This window comes from Paramormyrops kingsleyae, chromosome 25 (genome assembly GCF_048594095.1).
Source record: "Paramormyrops kingsleyae isolate MSU_618 chromosome 25, PKINGS_0.4, whole genome shotgun sequence".
Lineage (NCBI taxonomy): Eukaryota > Metazoa > Chordata > Actinopteri > Osteoglossiformes > Mormyridae > Paramormyrops > Paramormyrops kingsleyae.
This window is the reverse complement of record NC_132821.1, coordinates 3,419,120-3,444,097: the sequence shown is the minus strand read 5'-3', so window position 1 is coordinate 3,444,097 and position 24,978 is coordinate 3,419,120. Positions and strand designations below refer to the sequence as shown.

Genomic DNA, 24,978 nt, shown 5'->3' with positions numbered 1-24,978 from the left:
TATTGGTAATCAAAAAATTAATTCAAAGTAGGTCTAATAGGATTTTTTTAATTTCACGTAATGCTGTCAGTGAAAATTTATTTTATAGAGACGCAGCAGCAGCATCAACAGAAAAAAATGAGGAATTTAAAACGTGGATGCTTAGCCTGTTTATTCTTTATGCTATTAAGCCCACTGATTTATGTTGTCCCCCACAAGAGGCTCTTACTTAAACTCAAAGCGACAGGTATTTTAGGAACTGTAGCGACCTGGATTGATAACTGGTTAACAGATAGGACGCAGCGAGTAGTTATAAGAGGCACAATGTCACAGTGGGCCTGCGTTCATAGTGGGGTGCCGCAGGGTTCAATTTTAGGACCACTATTGTTCCTAATTTACATAAATGATATAGACACCAATATATACAGTAAACTGGTGAAATTTGCAGATGACACCAAGGTGGGTGGTGTAGCAGATACTGAACTAGCGACTCAGCAGCTACAGCGAGATCTTGATTTAATTAGTGACTGGGCCAATACCTGGCAGATGAAATTTAACATAGACAAATGTAAGGTACTCCATGTAGGGAGCAGAAATATAAAGTACAGGTATTTTATGGGACCTACTGAAATAAAGGTAACTGATTATGAGAAAGACCTTGGTATATATGTTGATGCTTCCATGTCTCATTCTCGCCAGTGCGAGGAAGCAATAGAAAAGGCCAATAGGATGTTGGGGTATATCTCCAGGTGTGTGGAGTTTAAGTCAAGGGAGGTAATGCTAAGATTATACAATTCCTTGGTGAGACCTCACCTAGAATATTGTGTGCAGGTTTGGTCACCATATCTTAAAAAGGACATTGCGGCCTTAGAAAAGGTGCAGCGTAGGGCCACAAGAATGATTCCTGGTCTTAGAGGAATGTCATACGAGGAAAGGTTAGTTGAGCTAAATCTGTTCAGCCTCAAGCAAAGGAGACTGAGGGGGGACACGATCCAGGTATATAAGATTCTAACAGGTTTGGATGCTGTTCAACCAAATAATCACTTCAGCATTAGTTCAAATACAAGAACTCGTGGCCATAGGTGGAAATTAGCGGGAGAACATTTCAAACTGGATTTAAGGAAGCACTTCTTTACACAGCGTGTAGTCAGAGTATGGAATAGTCTTCCTGATAATGTAGTGCAAGCTGAATCCTTGGGTTCCTTTAAATCAGAGCTAGATAAGATTTTAACAACTCTGAGCTATTAGTTAAGTTCTCCCCAAGCGAGCTTGATGGGCCGAATGGCCTCCTCTCGTTTGTATAGTTCTTATGTTCTTATGATTCCTTTATTTTTAAGCCTATTTTTGTGTGGAATGCCATTGGCAAACCTGTCCGTTGTTGCTTATGTTGGAAACTTTTTCCTTTGTCGAAGCAGAGACCAGGAGACCTTGGGATATCTTTCAAGCAGAAGTTACTCTTTATTGAGAACTTGCCGTGTGTCGCTGTAGTCATCCAAGTCTGACTAAAACTCAGCTCGGGAGAGTTTATATGTTTGAAGGGCGGAGGGATACACAGAGGTGGAGACAATCTAAACAAAGCATAGTACAACAACAACGACAACAACAAATTTATTTTTGTATAGCACATTATCACAACATTACATTCTCTCAAAGTATAGTCCAGGCATCAGCCTGGAAGTTCCCCAGCCCTGATCTCATCAGCATAGCAGTGCCTTTCAAATGCATAGGTGCTAATCTAATCAGCCTGACAGTATCACCCAGACCTTCACATTATCATAGCGACAAAGATTAGCATTCACATTTACTTTGGGACCCTACCCAGTGGTCAGGAAGTCCATAAAGACAAAAGGTTAATGTCTCAGACACCTGGGGGGTATTCCAGAAAGCTTGGTTAACTTACCATTTGGTAAATCTTAACCTCTGGGTTGATATACCCCAAACCCGCATACCATGAGTATGTCGGTTCCAAAACACCTGAGAAGAGTAAGTTCAATCAACCTCCTATTGGTTACCCAGAGTTAATGCGCGTGCACCGTGCATACATAAAGACGTTTTCAATTGATAGCCGATTTCACGAGTCAGAATGAAAAATCAAAGTGAAAAAAAGAGAGCGGCATACTTCACAGAGGCGGAGTTGGAAGTTTTAATGCACGCATATGAGGAATTCAAGCCAATAATAATGAAAAAAAGCAATACGGCTGCATCGGCTAAAGAAAGAGTTGGCTTGGCAAAAAATAACGGACAGAGTAAATGCGTGTGTATTAAATTGCAAATTTGACATCGCCTCCCCTTTTATTATAATGCAAAATAATTAAACACCGCTTCCACATCCTTTTGACTGTTAAATCACTATGAAAGCATTTACTTGTCCTGCCATTCATTTCTTTAGGTTAAAATAACAATGTGTATCGACTAGGAATATATGGTTTCTTATTTAATAAGGTGTAATCCTTCTGGAGCCAGAAGAACTTTGAGCCAAGTCAAAATGAAACACAAAAACATTCTGCAAAAAGGTAATATTTGATTACACGATCACTGAACTATTTATTAAACACGATTTAGTATATTCTTTCTGTCATGTAGCTAATAGAAAAAAGGCTGAAGCCCGTCTAACTGGCGGGGGCCCACCACCACCTCCCCTCACCCCTTCTGAGGGCAACCAGTGGTAACCAGCATTGTACTGTCCTGTAATGATTACCTATAGTTAGTGGAAAAAAGTAATGAGTTTGATGATTGTAACAAGGCAAAAAATTAAGGATACAAAATCAAGTTACCTGCACATTGATACTATGAATAGATTTCCTATTAACATAGTCTCCCTCATTTATTGAAGGAGCTTTAATAGCCTAATAGGAATGTAGGTGTCATCAATGCACCCAATTATGAATGAATGAATGCCTTTTATTGTCACTATACATGTATTACATGTATTCCAAATTACATTTGGAAACCCTGAAACAGAAAGTCATATATGGAAGTATCAAGTGTGTGTGTGTGCAGGATGAATACATGTATAGATATAAATAGTATGACTACATATTAAATATGCATCATAGATTTTACTACAAAGGACAAACCTACCACTCTGTGGAATTCCTCTTTAATAACACGCAGAGCTTTATGGACAGGGAACTGTACAAACGTGTGTAAGAAGTGTTAAGTACCAGACATACTGTGCGAACGGCTCTACACACAGTTGCCTTTCCCACATGCTCTGCGTCGCCCATATTGTACAAAAAATGCCCTGACGCAAAAAACCGAAGTGCTATGTACAGAATGTTTTCTGTGCTAAGCGCAGACAGGCGGTTTGGGTTTGTGACATTTGCAATATGCGGTTTCAAGAGATGTTAAGTAAATTAATGATTCTTTTGAAAACCGATAACGCTTTTCAAATAATCATTAGGAAATGAAAAGATATCAATACGTGGTCTTATAACTCTCTCCCGGCGAAAAAAACCTTGTATAATTTGTGCCTCCATGTCCACAGGATCGTCATCAAAAGGGCACGCCATGCTCAGTAACCTTCTGCAACAAACCGACCCTGGAACATAACCTGCTCAGTAGCAGGTTATCTTCAGAGAGTAAGCTGCTATGGTTACGTACATACCCAGAAAGTTAACCTCCGTTTTTGGAACTGAAAGATGAGGTTATCCACTAACTTACCCTTAAACTTACCCGGGTATGTCACATAACCTGCTTTCTGGAATACCCCCCTGGGCTCCCAGACTTGATATTCTTAAAATGTCACCATCTTTACCTCAAAATGCAAACCCAATGTACCTATCTCTTTCAGTCCCATTTTCTTTTTGGAGGTTAGCAGCTATTGCTCAGAAAATACGATTCCACATACTTACTATGTTGTGAACACGAGTCAAGCCTCAGACTAACCAAGACAACCCAAGTCACATTTTTAAAATTGAACCAAGTGCAAAAATCTTCAAAGCTAAAAAACACACACAGCCATAATGCTTCTTCCTTCTAAATTTGACCTCAGTTGAAGCCTCTTTGGCTCTTGCACGTTCTTTCCGGCCACCTCCAGTCAGATGCCCGGTTAAACCAATGGACGGCGTAAGAATCTCTCTCAGTATCTGCTACACTGTATTTTGAAAGCTTTGGTGTAATGCAGATCAGCTAAGGAAAAAACAGCTATGTCAGTGATTAAAATATTAATTTTAATTGATCAAAATTGGTCACGTGAGGCATAACTTGAGGAATTACTACACATGATGAATTACTACATGCTGTGCCTTTCTGTTTGCAGGGACGGAGTTAGAGGTGTATGGACTTTTTGCATTATATTTTACCTGTTGTGTATAATCTAAATAGAAACTCTCAACCATCAGTCAACTCAAAGACATGCGTGACCTAATGCTGAAATAAAACATAGCTGCCCAAGAAACATTCATAGCCAATTGTCCAATTATTTCTGAGTTCTTGCAATGTTGAAATGTTTAAAAGAAACACAAACTCACATAGTTAAAAAAAAAAAACTGATTAAAAAAAAGTAGTATCTTTGCCCTATGTACCATAAAATAAACAGCCCTGCAGGAAAGGTGTCTAATACCCAGCTTCTGTGTATATACCATACTTACTGATCAACAAACTTCTTGTATGCATTTCTTTAAAGCACTTCTTCCCATTAACTCCTTTCCAGTTTATTTTTTTGGCTACTGCATCTGAGAAAAACCTTGAAAGTATGTTCCATGTGACTTAGTGTTTGTCCTCCTGTAGTACCCAGAGCAGAAATCTGAGAAGAGAAAAATATTTCATATAAAAAGGCAAAGATAAGTATACAGTCGAACTTCGTTACAACGTACCTCGGGGGACATTAAGAATTTGTACGTTATAACCATAATACGTTGTAACCAAGTCCCTCAAAATGAATGATAGAACACAAAATGTATATAAAAAAAACTTTTAGAAAACGCCCCTCAAGTTGACACTATGACATACAGCTTGTGTAGTTTGAAGAATATAATAGGAACTATATTCTTCAAACTAGGTTAATCTCAGTTACTCATAGACAGCCGACATAACGCAAAATCCACTGCCAGCTTATCGTTCAAATCGCCTTACTGTAACCTAGGCCTGGACGATATGGCAAAAATTTATATCACGATATATTTTTTAATTTTGGTCGATACGATATAATTCCGATATCGATATGGACAATATTAAAAAGCCTCAGGAAAAAACTGCCGAGGACACGCACAATGGATGTCTGCAAACTGAATTTGCAAAGTCTATAATACCTCCAGACTCCTCCTATTAAAATTATATAATTTTTTTTTTAAATAAAAACAGTACAAAAAAAAATAAGGTTCACTTTTTATTTGTATTTAGCCTTTACAAATAAGAAATGTGAAATAAACTATCAAATAAATAAAACTCTCAGACTCAGCTTAACAATATTATATTTCCATTTAAACTAGAACAGGCTGATTATTCATATAAATTGAAACAACAAACAAACTGCTTCAGCCAGGATAAAGAAACAAAAATAATAAAATAAATAAAGAGTGAGCAACAACAAGAACACATTGCTCTGGCCAGAACATTGTTGAGTGTTGATGACACCCTATGACAGGCTCTAGAGGTTTCTGGCAAGAAATACAAGCTGGTCTACATTATCTGGCTTCAGTGATGCCCTTTTACATGTGACAATGTTGCCACCTGTACTAAAAACTCTCTCAGAGGGGGAGCTTGTGGCTTGAATGCACAAGTAATGTTGTGCCAGTTGGCTTACTCTGGGGAAGTTCTTTTGATAGACTTTCCACCAATCCAGAGGGTTTGAGTCATTGTCAGCATCTGGAGAAAGAAGGTAGTTGCTGAGCTCCCTCTCAACTGCCTGCTGTGCACTCAAGCCTTCTGTGTTGGTAGTAGTGGTGGGCCTGTTTGCAAAAAAGCTAGCCAGAGACCGCTTTGTTCTCTTGGCTGGTGCACAAGCATCTCCCATGGCTTCTTTTGTGGACTCCTCTTCCCTTACCACATCAGCTCTCTCTCCCTTAAGCATCTCCAACACAGCTCTCTCTTTGATGTATTCTCTCTTCTCCTCCATAGTGTACTGAAGCTTAAATCTTGGGTCAACGAGGCATGCCATGTCAAGTAGATCATCCATGGTTGGGTCATCATACTTTTTGTTAAGGTATCCCATCACTGTTGTCTTTATGGTCCTGGTGAGCTCTGTGTCATCCTTTGACTCCTTCAAGATGGAGGTGTTGAAGAGATGCATCACCGGTTTTAGGAATGATACACTGACATAGGATTCACCGGACAATGCATCAGTGAATTCGAGGAGTGGGCTTAGAGCTGCATCTATAGACTCTAAAACATCTACATCTTGCCAGGTAGGAATCAGTGGCCTGGTCTTCTTGTCCTTTGACAGAACCTCTGTGATGGCCCTTTTCTGCTCCAGAACCCGCTTCACCATTTGTTGACGGGAGCCCCATCTTGTTGGTGTTTCACTGATGAGTTTGTGCTTTGGCAAGTGATACTCCTCCTGAGCAGTTGCCAGGTCCCGTTTCTTCTTCCATGAATAGGAGAAGGCAGCCACTACCTTTTTACAGACTCCAATAGCTCTGTCCACTCGCTTGTCTTGGTTAACTTTCTCTGCAAACAGAGAGAAAAAAAATGATTCCAGATTGCAATAGTTATCATTTGTATTTATATTTCAACTACAATTTATATTGTTATTATTATTTTTTTATTAATAATATTAGATATTATTAATAAGATATTATTTTGCAGAAAAATTCACAATTCTGCTTATTTAATAATAATAATTTATCTAATTATTTTCACATCTGATTTGGCAAAAAAAAGTAAACATCTGTTCCCCATGCCAGTAAAACACATTTGAATTTAATTGAGAGAACTGTGAAGAATCTATACAAATATGTATGTCTTGACTAAAGACTAAATGAATTCCCTATAAAATCGCTTAAAAAGAGGGAAAGAAATCATAATAAAAATTATGCCACTACGCCAATTAATTATTAATCCTCTTCCAGGAGGTGCTGTTTCCCACATTTTCCTGGTAACATTTGGACACAAAGTAGCGCAGTGGTCATGAATTATAGTAAAAATTAAATGAAAATGACAGAAACTTTTCTGAATACAGTAAGTTTCCTTTTTAGACACATTCATTTTAAAAAAAAAAAACAGCGCCACATTTTTATTTAGCGAAGTCAAAGCCTTTATGAAAATCTATTTGAAGCGGCCAGCGCTGATATAATGGCGAGCATTTGCATGAACTGTGTATAACTTACCAATGGCCGAGTTCAATCGATGCCCGAAGCATTGTAGTCTTGTCCATCCATTCAACTCAGCGGCTTTGATGATATTGGTCCCGCTATCTGTGGTGATGCAGACCTGTTTTTCGTCGCTGAGTCCCCAGGAGGCGAGCGCATCTGCAAGTCCGGCTGCAATTGCTTCGCCCGTGTGATCCTCTGGAAAGTAGACCGTCTGGAGGCATAAGCTGACAAGATTCCAACCTTTGTCAATAAAGTGGACTGTCAGGCTCAAGTACGGTTCCGAGGTTCGACTAGACCAGAGGTCAGCTGTGGTCGCAAAATACGACACTGACTTAAGTTGCTCCTCCACCCTGTCCCTAACTTCACTATAAAGTGCAGGTATAGCCGTGCGTGAAAAATATTTTCGACTAGGGAGCTCGAATCGGGGGTCAATGACTGACATCATTTTTCTGAAGCCCACGCTATCCACCATACTAAATGGCATCATGTCCTTAGCCAAGAAGTTTGTAACAGCCCTAGTAATGTCTTTATGACGTTTAGACTGTTTGTCATAAGGTAGGAATGCAGCCATCTGTGTTTGCTTCATTGACTTCTCTGGTTTTGGTGTCGGGGAGGGGGATGGAGGTGGTGGTGATGGTCCGGGGACAGGTTGGCTTAAACTTTTATGATGCCTCATCTTCTGACTCTCAGTATGTTCTATCGGGTGGAACTGCTTCAAATGGTGGAACAGATTTGATGTGTTCCCGCTGCTAGTCGGCACCACTCTCCGGCACATTTTGCAGAGCACCGAAACCTGAAGTTTATCCGAACTTAAAAAGCCGAACCACTTCCACACCACTGAATTAGTCTTTCCTGTCTTATCAACTATTTCGTCTGCCTTCTTACTTATGGAAGCTTGTTCATCCACATCTGTATTGCGGTCAGGGGTACTCATTTTGTTGCTAAAACTTTCCGCGACGGAGCTTAACCAACTCCTGCTGAGCGCTGGCAGCGTGTCTGTGATGTACGTCATCACGCAATTCTGTTCTGCTCTTTCTGACGGCTGAGCACTGAACGTCATTCAGTGACAAATTGCGTGATGACGTACATCACAGACACGCTACCAGCGCTCAGCAGTAGTTGGTTAAGCTCCGTCGCAGAATATTTTAGCAACAAAATGAGAGATATATATATATCTGATAATATATATATATAATTTTATACATTAGCATTTGTCACTGAATGACGTTCAGTGCTCAGCCGTCAGAAAGAGCAGAACAGAATTGCGTGATGACGTACATCACAGACACGCTGCCAGCGCTCAGCAGTAGTTGGTTAAGCTCCGTCGCGGAAAGTTTTAGCAACAAAATGAGATATATATATATATATATCTGATAATATATATATATAATTTTATACATTAGCATTTGTCACTGAATGACGTTCAGTGCTCAGACGTCAGAAAGAGCAGAACAGAATTGCGTGATGATATATATATATTCAAATGTATATCGAAATATCGGAAATGTGTTTAAAAATCGTATCACCGTTATTGAAAAAAATTCTATCGCGATATATATTGATATCGAATTATTGTCCAGCCCTACTGTAACCTAATGTCAAACCGAAATTATGCACCTGTATATGATTCAATTGGCTGAAATAAATTTCGATACATGTGTTAGACATCTGTCTTTTGTTAATTTCTTTCACTATATGTCACACAACTACCCCAATAACCACACAGTTTCAGAACTTAGTTCGCATCGGCAGTATAAGTCTGCCATGTATAATTCTGAATTATTTCCACCTTGTCGGTCAGCGAAATCCGTTTCCTTTTAGCAGGCATCTTGCTTGATATGCGGCAGCATGACACCATGCAAAACCATGAAAAAACGGGGGCTGCATGCAAGGAGTCCGGCTGGCGTGGAATGCTTCGTGAGGATAGGTTCATACAGTTAGGCGTTGCTAAGTGATGTAGATGGCCGGCAACAGCCGATTCTGAATTGTGCGCACGCTCGGAAGATGAGGCTGTACGTTGTAACGAAGGGTAGTTTGCCTATTTTCCTCTGAAAATCATACGTTATATCGAAGTTTACGCTGTAAAGGTATACGTTCTAAGCGATACCGGCAAATGGAATAATGCATTACGCGAATTCGGGACATAGAAATTTGAACGTCGTATTGGTGTAAACGTTATAAACGGGGTACGTTGTAACGAGGTTCGACTGTACATACAAACTGTGAAAACCAACTGTAGGAGCTCCTGATTGTGCATCAAATCATGTCATACAAACAATTCAGGGTTTATCTGAACGTTAAACCTAATTTATTATTCGGTTTTGCTGTTTTCATGAACTATGTTAATGGTAAACGATGAAAGTAGTCAATATTCAGAGATCTGATACAATATAAGCAGTATATTGGCACAGTAATGATGCAGTTTTATTTACATTTTAAATTATTTAAATTAAAAAAGGTTACAATACCATGGTTTGCTTAGCATGCGAGTTTCTTGAATCTTTAAGCCACTCCTCCAACTCCTCAACTTCAGACATGGTGTCTGTCGCCATACGTGCAGCGAGATTACTAATGGCAGCAGCAAGCTGCATCTGCTGTACCTTGATATGTTCCAACAGTGTTAGGATGTGCAGTTGAGCGGCTACAAAGAGTTGGGAAAGTATTTAATTAAAATAGTTGATTTAGGTTTATTACATATATATTCATAATGTGGTCAGAAGGACAATATTATCTACCAAGTTCTTTTAAACATCGTTTAGTCACAGACTCAGTTTTCAAATTGAAAGAATTTTACCAGAGCAAGGAATAGATCCAGTGCCTGTCCTCCCCAGTCTAAACCTGGGGTTAAATGAATGGTCCTGATGTTCATCAGAAAGGGGTGTAGCAGAGACCTGGCTCATAGAGCTTGAGGGCATGTGAGAGATGGGGGTGACAACTGCAGGCACTGGAGCTGGAGAGAGGCAAGTAGAATGCATGCAAGTGATCGCTTTGATGAACAAAGCTTTATAAAAAGTAATCATAAAAGTATAGTACCTGTGTAACGACCGTGTTCAGAATGTCTAATGGAGAAGTGGTGCAGAGGACTGGAAGGCATGCCAAATGTCGTAATGGGGGCAGGTGGTGCAGCTGTGAAAAATGACAATGATTAGAAATAAACACAGCCATATAAAAGAATTCACTATCATAGCAGTAAATTAAACAACTTTCAATGACTCATCTGGCTGAGTTCTGCTAAGCACATGTAGTTACAGTAACTGTCAGTCCTTCGGAACTAAGCTGACTGAATAGTTATATTAATGTTTAATAGGTGGATATTAGCATAACCGGTGCTTACAGAATGATTCAACGAAAACAAAGGAACATACTCGTAAAACAAGGATATTCAGTATGCCTCAGGTTTAGCAGAGGTCCAGTAGAGGTCTGGCAAGCTGAATCAGATGGTATGTCAGGAGTAGGTGGAGGAATAGGTGGTGCTGGTGCAGAGGAGATATTGCTGCATCTCCTCTTTTTACCCACTTCTAGTTCATTGTCTGAGTCTGTATCACCAAAAACTTGCCTAACAAACAAAACAAATCACAGTCAAGCGTAGTCAATATTTTGGCATAAGCGTAGTCAATATTTTGTCAAAACCGACAGAGACTCCTTGTATCAGACTTGTTCAGTTTGTTTAAACTACATCAATAAACTGCATTAAAATGAGTAAGAATTGCTTAAATTCAACCAGACACTAAACATTCAATTAGTCTACACTATAGATCTTATCAATGAATCCCTGTGTCATTTGACCTTTGAAGTTGTGCAGGACTAATAGCCACACTACAAACTACCTTTTACTTAATTATTTGATAATTATGGAATATAACCATTGCAGCCCAACACCTAGTATGTGCTCTCTCTTGCCTTTCCATAATCACCTGATCAGAATTCACAAAATATCAATAAATGCAAACTCACACGTAAGAAATGCTTAAATGTATCACTTTACACAAAGTACACAAGCAGTTCCATTTTGTGGCATAATCTGATCCTTTAAGTAATGCTGTTTTCATGCATGCAAACTCCAACAGCAAGGCTACAACCTTACCTGCTGCTGTGTCTTACAAAGCACATTGTTTACACACTGAGTTCTAGTTGAACTATTATTTCCTTTTGGTCACTATACTAGCTAAGTAGTTTATTAAGCAGAGTACATTTTTAAGATTCCATTTCAGCAATAATTTACACTGCTGTCCTTTTCTTTGAAAAGAAACTAATGCCAAATGTAAAATTAGTACAAGTGTTCCAACTCAACCAAGTACTGACTTAAATTTATGTAAATTAAGGAATACATTATTGACACAGTAACAGGCATTTGTTTACATCAAATAAGCAAATCTTGGTGAATCAAATTGATAATTAAAATTTTAATTATGGTCATTATGCAGTCTGTATATTTCAGAACATAGTTGGGTTGAATTTTGTCTCTACAAGACAAGTCAGTCCCTGGTTCCTCACATTTTTGTACAGCTCTGTTTACAGTATGCATTCATCACTAGTATAATTTGGCCACCAAGTGACACCATCCTCAAACCATGACTCAGCTATAACATTAACAGTCTTGGATTCCAGAAATTCAACGACTAAAAACATCTGAAAAAGAAATTATACATTTAAATACACAATCCATAAAATATTACTACCCTTTTTGACACTCTTGAATCTATGGTTTCCTTCAAACCATTTTCCTTCAATAGTCATTTCATGTCTTTACATTCTGTGATGAATTCTATTACAAGCAGAGTCTGCCTTTTGTTGCAGGGGTGTACAAGATTGAAATACAAGTGCGCAAATCTCTGCGCGGGTGCACAGATCAATTTCACACCACCACAGAATTCTGTCATAATAATCAATGCATATAGCCTACTGTGTTGATAGAATGTATTTGAGTTGCCAGGACTAACCAGACCACTAGGTGTCAGTAGTCACACTCACGGGGATTGTTTTATCAAGAGGAAAAGACTGAAGTTGCGGCTGCTCGAGTTCGGGTCCTGAAAATATAATAAACTCTGTGTTGCTACAAAAACGGTTTTCTTAAATTTACTAAGAAACATTACATGGGGAAAAGAATGAGACTTTTGAAAGGTATGTTTTCCGTTCTCGTCTGCAGCAACAGGGGGAGACTTTTGACAGTTTCTTAATGGATTTAAAGTTTAAAGCAAAAACATGCAACATCAGACAGTTGCAGGACTCTATGATTCGTGACCAAATTGTGTTTGGCATCACTGATAAAAAAGTAAGGGAGAGGCTCTTGAGAGAGACGGAGCTTACCTTGAATGGTGCTATGCGTATATGTCATGCCAGTGAAATAGCACTTCAGCATGCTAAAACATTTTATGAAACTGCAAAGACAAGTGGAATTGACAGTTCAGCTGTAGCTGCAGTAACAGGGAAGATGCAGAGATGTGTGATGAGTAAAATGAAGCAACAAAAGGAGAAAGAACTGTTTAATTGCCAGAGATGTAGTAGAAGACACCTCCCAAAGCAGTGTCCAGCTTATGGCAAAGTCTGTGCTAAATGTAAAGGGCAGAATCATTTTGCCAAACAGTGCTTTTCCAAAGCCAAACAGGGTCAAAAGGAACGTGTCCATGCAGTGGAGGAAACAGATCTCAGTGACAAATTTTTTATTGGCCTGGTGGAGCAGGCTGATTCCAGTCAGGAAATAACAGAACAGACTGATGTAAATACCGTTGCGCAGGACAAGTGGATGACAGCTCTGGAAATTAATGGAGTTATCGTGTCACTCAAGCTAGATACAGGAGCAAAAGTCAATCTGATTTCAGAGCCTGATGTCAGAGCAATGAAAATTAAGCCACGAATAGGCCCAAAAACAGTGCGACTCAAAGCCTAAAATGGACAGCACATCCCAACAAAAGGAACATGCAGACTACAGGTAAAAATGAGAAACAAAATACATCACCTCAAGTTTGTGGTTGTTCCAGGTGGACATGATTCTGTGTTGGGAGACAAGGCATGTGAAGACCTAGGTCTGGTGAAAAGAGTATACCTCATAAATAGTGGAGAGACAAAGGACACTGTGAAAAATATAGTGGCACAGTTTCCAGACATCTTTGAAGGATTTGGAGTATTACCCTTCACCTACAAAATACAGTTGAAAAAAGATGCACAGCCAGTAGTCCTTGCCCCAAGAACTGATACAAGAATTGGAGAGAATGACATCGATGGGAGTCATCGAAAAAGTGGAAGAGCCTACTGAGTGGGTCAATTCAATGGTGTGTGTGAAAAAAGGAAATGGTGCGCTACGCGTGTGTATGGATCCAAAGGACTTAAATTCCAACATTCAGAGAGAACATTATCAAATTCCGACACAAGAAGAAATCATAAGCGAGATGGCAGGAGCCAAGTTCTTTACAAAGCTGGACGCATCCCAAGGCTTTTGGCAGCTGAAACTACATAAGGGCAGCACAAGGTATTGCACATTTAACACGCCCTTTGGCCGATACTCCTTTTTAAGGATGCCATTTGGAATTTCCTCCGCTCCTGAAGTGTTTCACAGAACTATGGAACACATAATTGAGGGCATTGAGGGTGTGCGTGTTTATGTGGATGATATTGTACTGTGGGGCTCCATGATAGAACAGCACAACAAAAGGCTCATGGATGTCCTAAAGTCACAGACGCAAAGCTCAAGCAAATTGTAGTGGAGACTGAGAAAGACAGTTGCTTGCAGCAGGTCATTACGCATCTGAATGATGGCTGGTCTAGAGGAGAATGTGCCCAGTACTACAATATCAGAACAGAGCTGAGTGTGGTCAAAGGACTTCTGCTGAGACAGAACAGGATCATCATCCCAGAGTCACTGCGTCAAGAGATGTTGAAAAGGCTACATGAGGGCCACCTTGGAGCAGAAAAATGTAAAAGAAGGGCTAGAACTGCAATCTATTGGCCTGAAATAAACGCCAACATTCACAGGATGGTGTCAACCTGTGATACGTGTCTGAAGCATCGAGCTAAGCAACAGAAGGAGCCAATGATTGTCAATGACCCACCAGACGCACCATGGCAGAAAGTTGGGACTGACTTATTTTTCCTGGATGGACAAAACTACTTGCTTGTGATAGACTATCTGTCAAACTATCCAGAGATTGCGTTGCTTACCAGTGCATCGACTGCGGGTGTGGTAACACAGATGAAGTCCATCTTTGCGAGACACGGCATCCCACAGGTTGTTTGTAGTGATAATGGGCCATGCTACAGTAGCAAAGACTTTCAGAGATTTGCTGAGGAGTATAGGTTTCAACATGTGACATCGAGCCCATTATATCCACAGTCGAATGGGAAAGCGGAGAAAGGAGTACACAGTGTGAAGTTACTACTCAAGAAAGCAGGAGACAGTCGATCAGACCCTTATTTAGCGCTGCTGAATTACCGTGCTTCACCATTAGAACATGGTGTGTCTCCTGCGGAAATCCTGATGGGACGCAGATTACGAACCACACTTCCTTGCTTAGCAACACCAAATAAGAACAAAAATCTAAAGAGGAAACAACAGCTCCTGAGACAGCGACAAAAGACAAATTATGACAAGACATCAAAAGGATTGGAACCACTCTCCAGTAATGGCACAGTAAGACTTGGGGATTGCAGTATATGGTCTAGCAGAGCCACAGTCCTAGAGGAGGTGAACCCGAGATCTTACACTGTCAGGACAGAAGATGGTCAAATCCTGTGAAGAAATCGGAGGAGTCAGTTGAAAACGAAAGAGACAGTGCTAGCGGATTTGTCTGCAGAGGACACTGACTGTGTAGAATCATCAAAAAGCCCTGAACCGCTTCCAGTACTGGCTGACAAGGAACCAGCTGAAGCCATGCATTCACCTGTACTGCGAAGATCTAAACGCACAGTAAAGCCCCCTGATAGACTTGACCTGTAAATAGTGCTTAATCATAAAAGAGTCATTTGAGTTTAAAAAAAAAAATGCGGTTTGTTGATTGTGACTGCTCAATGTAAATAATTCTGGAGGCTGTCATTTTCTGTATTAAGTCTTACAATTTATACAGTGTTTGTTTAATGGTTATTCAATCGATACGTTTGCATAACTCCTTGGAATAACTTGTTCTTTACATCTAAAGGAAAGGGGATGTGGTGATAGAATGTATTTGAGTTGCCAGTATTAACCTGACCACTAGGTGTCAGTAGTCACACTCACGGGGATTGTTTTATCAAGAGGAAAAGACTGAAGTTGCGGCTGCTCGAGTTCGGGTCCTGAAAATATAATAAACTGTGTTGCTACAAAACGGTTTTCTTAAATTTACTGAGAAACATTACAGCCTACCATAACAGTAAGGTATATAAGCAAATAAACTTACTGCAATGAACTCCTCCGTGCACTGAGATTCTGACTTACTCATTAACGTTTAAACGTTTTTCCCCCAATTTGTATTGTATAATTGTCAGACAACAGTTTTACATGATGGTATTTCTACTCTTTCCAGATAGCTAGAATTACACAATAAGAATAAAAAAACAATACTTAAACTTGGATATGTGGCCGAACCTAAAATGGAGACAGTGTGCTATTGAATGTCAAATGTTTCTGCACATTTTAAATCTACTAAACTCACCTGAAGAATACAATTAATTGAAATAAAAACATATTTCACAGTATGATAACTCTCAGTTGTCTTTTATTAACCGACCCACGCTTATTTTAGTAAGATCGCTACAGCTAACAGTCTCAGATGTTAAGATTAACTTAACAATTAACGACCCACCATAATCAAAAAGGTAGTAGTTGTCTTCTAGCATATTTTGACCGCACTATGTGACTTGTACGTACCTCAATGAAGCGGTTTCCTCGGTTTTCCTCGACCGTAAGCTGTGGTGATCCTTTCAGATTCCAGAAAATGAAGCTTCGCGCGCTCGTCCCGCGGATCCGTCCCGCAGCTGCTTTGATTCTGCTGACATTATTGCGTTCCCGCCACTGAAGCCCGGGCCTGGGCTTCAGTAAAATTACAGAAATTATCCCTGAATTAATAAACCAACCTTTATATTTTACGCATAACGCCAGTAATGCATTTTTGCAATTTTTTCACATTTTTAAAAGGAAAAATACTGTTTAATTTACACTGTATGTTTCCCATTTTCTCAAATTACGTACAAATTTATGTAAAATCACAACATTTAATTATAATTTAAAAAGTAATTCATAATTTAAAGATTTATGACCATACTAGAAATTTAGCATTTTTCTTTGTAATTTTGAGGTAAGTCCTATTAGTTTTACATTACCTTGACATTTAACTTCTAAGTCCAATGTTTTTTTAAATTACTTTTAAAAAGATTATCCAGAATGGAATTGCACAGGTGAGGCAGCAGCAGCCCCTCACGTTTATGTATTATGTACTCAGCATCCATGCATGTGTTAGTCCACCCCCCCACAATCTAAAAAAATGAGACCACATCATCACGTTTTTTTGCTCTTAATATCTTTTGCATATTGTGGGCGTGTCTATGTAAAATGTATAGGTTGCTATTACATAATATTGGCATAAAAAACCTTAGTTGAAACCGGCAAAAAAAAATGAGTTAGCGCTCACTTAAAATGGTGAAGTATGAACGTGAGTTTATTATTTTTTTCTGGATGAACTGAACTTTTAATTAGTTAACATGAAGTGTGAACTTGCACTGATTATTGCTTAAAACACTATCAGGCTATCATAGCTCTGGGTCAGTGCTTCGAAATCTAAGCCAACCGTCTGCACGCATGTGCACAGCAGCCCAACCGCTTCCAGCTCAGTGCACAGGCCGCAGCCTTGACGCACTTTTCAAATCGCGCCACTGATATTCATTTTGAACAGCCGCTCCTCTTGAGCATTTGACGGCGAGTAAGGTACGCTGCCCAACCTGGACCAACAGCATTTCCATGGTAAGAACTTCAGTGCCTTTTAATGAAAACTGAAAACGTGAATTCAGTACAAATTTCTGTAACACTATATGTTGTGTATAGTTAAATGCATGAACTGTACTAAATTGTTCACATTTTGTAAATGCACGAAATTATTCACATGATTCTGTTACCTCACACAGCAGAGAAGACGTGGGGACTCTGACTTCTTCCCTTTGCATGTTCACAATTGTATTCAGGTGCGTATCTCACTTATACGATCACAGGATGTTATTTTATTTTTTTTAATCAATTTATTGTTTTTATTGTATAAGATTGTACTGAACACACTGGAGAACTTAAGTATGCTCAGTATGGAGAACTGAAGCACTGACTGCTGTATATTTGCTTAACTATTTTAGGGTGCTTTCACATCTGTGGTTCGGTTCATTTGGTCCGGACCAAGGGCAACAAATGATACAGTGTAGCATTTTTCTGCCGTTTTGGGTCCTTTTCACACCACACTGATTGCTCTGGTCCGAACCAGTTGAAACGAACCAAAATGCAGTCATGTGACAACATCTACATCACTCGTTGGCCAGATGTGCCATTAAACGTATTTCGTGAACTGCTTTTTAATTGGTCAGAATTAACTTGTGGGAAAATTCCAATGAAACTCCCGGAAGTAAACAAAGCGAGGAGACAACATGCCGCTATTTAGTATGGAGGGACGACTGCGCTGGCTGATTGTATCGCTGGTCATCGTATACCATATAGTTTGTATACATCACTTTAGACAAACTATACATTTCGAGAAAGAAGCGCGGATGCGGCTGAAAAACAATGTTTTAATGCACTGGAAACGGCGAAGGCGCATAGCAAGTCACTTCAGGAGGAGGCGTGAATTCATTTTGCGAAACTGTGACATGGTCATCTTCCGGAAATATTACCAACGATCCATCAGGTAAGTTAATGTTATGCCCTCTCTCTCTGTTTAAAATTGTTTTCTGTGAGCTTCTGCAGTAAAGCCTACACGTTTTCATTATAAACATTCTCACTATTGTGATGAGCTGGGTTTTTGGTTGGAAGCGATGAGTGCAGCCTCGGAGGATTTCGTCTGAGGGTTACCCTGCTCGTCCACAGGTGTGCCTGCGGTCGACTCCACGCACAGACACACAGTAACCAGGGCAGGTAGACAGGACTTGGTACTTTATTAGCGGTCGGTAGTAGTACACAGAACAACAAGGTATGTCTCCTTCTCTTCCCTTGCTCTCACCGGTCTGTCACGCCCCCTCCTCGCGTCACCTACGTCTCCGTCCGGCTGTGCGTGCACACACGCCCACTCCTCCCACGTCGCGGGGTTAACCCTGATATTTAGCTCGTTACATCCCCCCTTTCCAAGAAAAAGGGCTGACCCCAGCCCAACAATAAAAGAAAACACAAGAGAGCAATCATCACCCGCCCCAGCACCACACATGGACACATTTAGGGGGGGGAAATTGAGATAACCATACATGGCAAGAAATTCAATACTGCAACGAGATAATGTACCCATCTCGGAAAGTAAAGGTGATAGGGAGAAATCAAACAGCTCAACAGATAGAGACAGATACGAGACGCAGAAGACGGAGGGAGACACACCAGAACAACCATTTCTAACATTTTCTTTCTCCTTTAACAAGCACAAGGCAACCAGCAACACAAGAACAGAACAAACAATCTTACTCCATCCAATCAGTCCACGTCTAGTCTCCGGACATGGTAAGGGTCAGTCCAGTGTGTAGCATGCCAACTAGCAGTGATACGGGGCACCCTCCTCAACCTCAGACCATAACCATGTGGACAGCCTGGGGAGGGGGCCTGGTCAGGGGAGCCACTTGCAACAGGGTCCAGGTGTACGGCCATCTCCAATTCACCATCTGGGGTCCGAGCCACAGAGAAAAGCATATCACCAAGTCCGTCACTTGCGTCAGGTTCGGGGATAAAGTCACCATCTGGAACCGTAGTGGGTGCTTTTGCATCAGTTGAGTCAACAGGGACAGCTACATCGTCCCTGAATGGCAAAGCGTCCCAAGCAGCAAGGTCTGGGTCGTCCCCCACATCGGAGTCAGCGGGCATGTCTGGCACTAGTGAGTCCACCGCCCTTTTTGAGATGGCAGAGTCCCAAGTATAGAAAGGGCACATGTTAACTACGTGAAACACCCCGATATCTCTACCGTCCTGTAATGAGGTAAGGCGGTAATTCACGTCTGATAGTCTTTGGGAGACCCTAAAGGGGCCCTTAAAAACTGGCACAAGCTTGGCTGCGAATCCACTCAACCCGTCCGATCGTGGGTGATCGCGCACTTTCACAAGGTCATTGATCTTAAAGGTGACGTGCTGCCGACGCCTATCATACTGCTTCTTCTGCACGGCGTGGCTCTCTGCGAGACAGTCCCGTACACGGGCATAAGCGACCTTCAAAGCAGCTACCAGTCCCTCCCTGTAATCCTGCATGCTGTGTGGGGCTGGGCCGGCATCGCGAGTTAGCAGAAGGTCGAGCGGAGTGTGCAAATCTCTGCCGTACAAAAGAAACGCCGGTGTATCGCCAGTGCTAGCATGAGGAGCAGTGCGGAGCGCAAATGAAAGATGAGGGATGAACCGATCCCAGGATCTATGCATCCCGCCCACGGAAGCACGGATCGCCGTCTTTAGCGTCCTATTCACCCTCTCAGTCATGTTTGTCTGAGGGTGGTACGCGGTAGTAAGCCGATGCTCCGTACCAAGGCGCCTCAGCAATGAGTCAAAAACAGTGTTCACGAAAGGGGTCCCTCTGTCCGAAATTAGATAGGTCGGCGCCCCATGTCGCGCCACAATATTCTCCATGAACTTGTCAGCCACCACCACCGCAGTAGCCTCCCGTACCGCACAAATCTCAACCCATTTCGTGAAATAATCCACGAACACCAAAATGTGGGCATGACCCTGTGCGGTCCGAGGCAGGGGGCCCACAAAGTCCACCCCTGCATACTCCCATGGCCGTGACGCCACGACTACCACCATGAGGCCTGAAGGTTTTTGCTGGCTCGGTTTAATCAGCTGACACACTGTGCAAGATTTCACATATGCCTTCACGTCTCGCCTCAATCTTGGCCAAAAAACACGGGTTTGTAACCGGTGAAAGGTTTTGGCTATACCCAGATGACCAGCAGTAGGGTGGTCATGGAAATAAGCCAGTAACGTGGAGCGAAGCTTAGTAGGAATATACAAGCGAAGAGACCTGGAAGGACGAAGTGGAGTCAGACTCTTAGTGTCATGGTAATACAAGAGTCCGTCCTGCACAGAGAACTTTTCTCTTAGTTTCTCATTAGTTGCATTGTCCAGGCCCAGCAAATGTAAGAGTTTCATTATATTTGGGTCCTCTGCTTGGAGGGTCCTCAGCTGATCCCGGTCCTCCAGCAAGACCTGTGGCTGGGATCTTAAATTCAAAGCACCCAATATACCGTGCTCAGGCAGGAGGTCAGTGTGTTCCACGTCGGGTAAAGGGTTACGTGACAGTGCGTCTGGGACCTTGTTCGCTCTCCCAGGCTTAAACACGACCCTAAAATCAAATTCCTGGAGTCGCAAACACCACCTAGCTAAACGGCCTGTGGGGTCTGGTCGAGACATCAACCACTGCAGACTGTTGTGATCCGAATAAACAGTAACCAGAGACCCCTCCACATATGGCCGGAAATACTCTAGCGCCCAAACGACAGCTAAACACTCTTTCTCAGAGGTCGAGTACTTCCGCTCGGCCTTATGCAGGGTACAGCTGGCGAACGCGACTGCTATCTCCCTGCCTGATGAATCACGTTGCATGAGGGCTGCCCCTAGGCCAGAGTTACATGCATCTGTGTGGAGGAAAAATGGTTTCGTAAAATCAGGGAACAGCAGTATAGGGGATGAGGTAAGTCGTACCTTCAGCTCCTCCAATGCCCTCTGGCAAGACTCATCCCACTTAAACTCTATCCCATCCCGGGTCAAAGCAATCAATGGTTCCGCAATACTGGAGAACTGACTAATGAACTTCCGGTAGTAACCCGCCAGGCCAAGGAACTGACGGACTTGTAACGCAGAGCCAGGAGTGGGGAATTCTGCTATGGCCCTGACTTTTTCAGGGTTTGGGCTCAGTCCCTCCTGAGAGATCTTGTAACCCAAGAAGAGTAACTCCTCCCTTAGGGAACTGACACTTGTCCCCCTTTAACATCAGCCCTGCATCACGCAACCGGGTAAACACAGCCCTCAAATCCTTAAGATGTTCCTCTAGGGAGGGTGACGCCACCACAATGTCGTCTAAGTAGACCGCGCAGATTCTATACACCAGTCCGGCTAAAACAGACTGCATCAGCCGCTGAAAAGTGGCGGGGGCATTACATAAACCAAAAGGGAGAACCCTAAACTGGAACAGGCCACAGTGAGAAACAAAAGCTGTCTTGGGTCGAGAGTTAGGGGCCACAGAAACTTGCCAATAGCCTCTGGATAGGTCCAAGGTAGAGATGAACCTGCCCCGCGAGAGGAAATCAAGTGTCTCATCAATTCTCGGGAGCGGGAATGAGTCCTTCACCGTAACATCATTCAGTTTCCTGTAATCCACACAGAAACGGGCCTCACCACTTGGCTTCTGCACAATGACAATGGGGAAAGCCCAGGGACTAGAACATGGTTCAATTACTTCATCACGGAGCATCTTCTCGATCTGCCCTTCAATGATAACATGTTTTGCCGGCGAAGTGCGATATGGGGGGAGGTTAATAGGCTTCTCCGAAGTCACCTCAATGGCATGCTCTACTAAGGCAGTGTGCCCGAGCCTGCCTGAGAACAGGTCGGCAAACTCCCTGAGCAAACCTGTCATGTCAGTGTTATCGGTACCTGGTACGCTACACTCCGGCTCTGAGGAAGATGACAGAGAGGCCACAACGGGACCGTCCAAAGTCTCAGCATCCCCTAGATCTTCAACACCCACGGCGAATGCCTCCTCTCCTGAAGCAGGTGTGCTCACCCCCTCGCCGAATGTAACAAAACGAGACGGAACGTGGATACTCAGTGAGGCCCTGATCATGAAATCCATACCAAGAATAACAGGAGAAGTCAGGCCAGGAATAACTACGAACCGGTGATAAAAGGATTTGCCCCTGAACGAGAACGACATCCACAGGATGCCCTGTGGGGAGCAAGGACCAGAATCCGCCAGGGTCAACGGTGGAGCCACCCACGGTCGCACCTTATGGGCAAGACCGCCAAGCGCAAGGACTCTGGGGTGAACTGCCGAGACCGACGCCCCCGTATCCAGGGTTGCCTGTAGCCAATTACCCTTTAGAGAAATCGCCACTAACAAGGGAACATTCCACAAAGCAGTCGAGCCGTTATCGGAAATCTCGGGAAGAGACAGGGCATTAACCGATGGTGTGGGTTGAGAAGGGAACCTGCCGGGGCCTCTACGACCACGCCCCCCCTGGCCGCCACTGAACCCCGGACGGGTGGGGTGGTACGCCGGCTGAGTGACTACCATAGGACTCGTAGGGTCTGAAACACTCACGTCAAACTGACCCGGTGTAGGACTACAATTAGGGCACGTTCGCTTCGTGACCCCGGGGTGTGAACAACCAAAACAATAAACAGAACTGTTTAACCCAACCCGGGTCCTATTCCCTGGCCTGTGAGGTGTAGTGGGGCCTAGCACAGCATGGAGCTTGTGCGCCCGAAGGAGTAAATCGGAAACGGAAGACACCTGGGGCCTCATGTATAAACGGTGCTTACGCACGAAAATGTTGCGCACGCCCGTTTCCACGCTCACGTCGAGATGTATAAAAACTAAACTTGGCGTACCGCCACGCACATTCTCACGGCAACCCCAGACAAGGCGTACGCAAGTTTCTGCTCGATTTGGCAAAATGGAGGCACCTACTGGCAAAAGAGTGCTACTGCAGTTTCACTGTGTCAGACTCGCATTCATGACGCGGTCTGCATGAAATACATCGAAATTATTTGGCCATCGGTCACCTGATCGTAATCAATCTGTGACAATAAAACGGTGCAGGGAAAGACAAAAAATATTCCAACCATGGCTGCTCTTGCATTGTTAGAGGACATTGCAAATGGAAGAGTCAGAATAGAGAACATAAGAACATAAGAAATTTACAAACGAGAGGAGGCCATTCGGCCCATCAAGCTCGTTTGGGGAGAACTTAGCTAATATCTCAGAGTTGTTAAAATCTTATCTAGCTCTGATTTAAAGGAACCCATGGTTTTAGCTTCCACTACAATAGCAGGAAGACTATTCCATACTCTGACTACACGCTGTGTAAAGAAGTGCTTCCTCAAATTTGTTTTAAAATGTTCTCCCGCTAATTTCCACTTATGGCCACGAGTTCTAGTATTTAGACTAATATTGAAATAGTCATTTGGCTGAACAGCATCCAGACCCGTTAGAATCTTATAGACCTGAATCATATCCCCCCTTAGTCTCCTTTGCTCAAGGCTGAACAGATTCAGTTCCGCTAACCTCTCCTCGTAAGACATTCCTCTAAGACCAGGAATCATTCTCGTAGCTCTTCGTTGCACCTTTTCTAAGGCAGCAATGTCCTTCTTGAGGTATGGTGACCAAACCTGCACACAGTATTCTAGGTGGGGTCTTACCAAGGAATTATATAAGTGTAACATCACCTCCCTGGACTTAAACTCCACACATCTAGAGATATAACCCAACATTCTGTTCGCCTTTTTTATTGCTTCCCCACATTGGCGAGAGTGGGACATGGAAGCATCAACATACATACCGAGATCTTTCTCGTAATCAGCTACCTTTATTTCAGTGGAACCCATAAAATATCTGTACTGTATATTTCTGCTCCCTGCATGGATTACCTTACATTTATCTGTGTTAAATTTCATCTGCCAAGTATCAGCCCATTCGCTAATTAAATCCAGATCCCGTTGAAGCCTCTCTGCTGCTTGATTAGTATCTGCTACCCCGCCCACCTTAGTGTCGTCTGCAAATTTAACCAGTTTACTGTATGTATTCGTGTCAATATCATTAATGTAAATTAGGAACAATAGTGGTCCTAAAATTGAACCCTGCGGTACCCCACTATAAACGGAGGCCCACTGTGACATAGTGCCTCTAATAACTACTCGCTGCTTCCTATCAGTTAGCCAGTTTTTGATCCAAGCTGCCACAGTTCCTAAAATTCCTGCAGCTTTAAGCTTTAACAAGAGCCGTTTGTGGGGGACAACATCAAAGGCTTTCTGGAAATCTAAGTAAATCACATCATAGGCCTTTTTGTGATCAATTTCACTTGTAGCTTCCTCAAAGAACTCAAGCAGATTCGTTAAGCAGGATCTACCTCTCCTAAATCCATGTTGGCTATCCTTTATAATGTTATTTGCATCTAGGTAATCTACCATTTTCACTTGAATTATAGCTTCCATTATTTTTCCAGTAATGCTAGTTAAACTGATTGGCCTATAGTTTGCTGGATTACTTCTATCCCCTTTTTTGAATATGGGTGTTATATTAGCATGCTTCCAATCTGATGGTACCACACCCGCAGATAACGATTTCTGGAATATTAAAGTCAAAGGTTGGCTAATAATATCCCTCATCTCTTTCAAGACTAAAGGTAAGATGCCATCAGGCCCCTGCGATTTATTTATTTTGAGTTTAGCTAGGCTTAGTATCACATCAACCTCAGTTATACATATATTGGTCATAGACGATGCTGTATTCGTATTAATTGGTGGTAAATTACTTGTGTTCTCTATTGTGAACACCCTTGAAAAATAATCATTAAACTCGTTTACCATATCAATTTCGTTATCAATTATAAGGCCCTTACTATCCTG

At 42.1% G+C, this 24,978-nt stretch overlaps 1 protein-coding gene and 3 long non-coding RNA genes across 6 annotated transcripts in view; 1 reads left to right on the top strand and 3 right to left on the bottom strand.

Annotated features, from left to right (window-relative positions):
• The window catches only part of LOC140582834 (uncharacterized), a 137,630-nt gene that overhangs the window by 94,007 nt on the left and 18,645 nt on the right, over nucleotides 1-24,978 (top strand). The gene's annotated exons all lie outside the window — the stretch shown is intronic.
• LOC140582825 (E3 SUMO-protein ligase ZBED1-like) lies at nucleotides 4,131-8,139 on the bottom strand. The gene is made up of 2 exons (XM_072707229.1): nucleotides 7,248-8,139; nucleotides 4,131-6,588 (listed from the first exon to the last, which is right to left on the bottom strand). Exons 1-2 carry the CDS (start codon nucleotides 8,005-8,007, stop codon nucleotides 5,570-5,572), a joined length of 1,779 nt encoding a protein of 592 aa, XP_072563330.1. The 5' UTR covers nucleotides 8,008-8,139; the 3' UTR covers nucleotides 4,131-5,569.
• Nucleotides 4,131-16,200, bottom strand: LOC140582832 (uncharacterized). Of its 2 annotated transcripts, XR_011985620.1 has the most exons (7): nucleotides 16,069-16,120; nucleotides 15,408-15,494; nucleotides 10,598-10,788; nucleotides 10,266-10,358; nucleotides 10,027-10,182; nucleotides 9,701-9,873; nucleotides 4,131-4,726 (listed from the first exon to the last, which is right to left on the bottom strand). It is a non-coding gene; the product is annotated as an uncharacterized lncRNA (long non-coding RNA). The 2 variants fall into 2 exon arrangements; XR_011985619.1 differs by lacking the exon at nucleotides 15,408-15,494 and having other exon boundaries at nucleotides 16,069-16,200.
• LOC140582836 (uncharacterized) lies at nucleotides 11,956-13,399 on the bottom strand. The gene is made up of 3 exons (XR_011985625.1): nucleotides 13,189-13,399; nucleotides 12,540-12,610; nucleotides 11,956-12,259 (listed from the first exon to the last, which is right to left on the bottom strand). It is a non-coding gene; the product is annotated as an uncharacterized lncRNA (long non-coding RNA).

Bases quoted from the DNA above. Each gene is read 5' to 3' on its own strand.
- LOC140582825 (XM_072707229.1), bottom strand. From the start codon at position 8,007: ATGTGCCGGAGAGTGGTGCCGACTAGCAGCGGGAACACATCAAATCTG. The intron at 6,589-7,247 runs GTAAGTTATACA...CTCTGTTTGCAG, and splicing joins TCGATTGAACTCGGCCATTG to AGAAAGTTAACCAAGACAAG.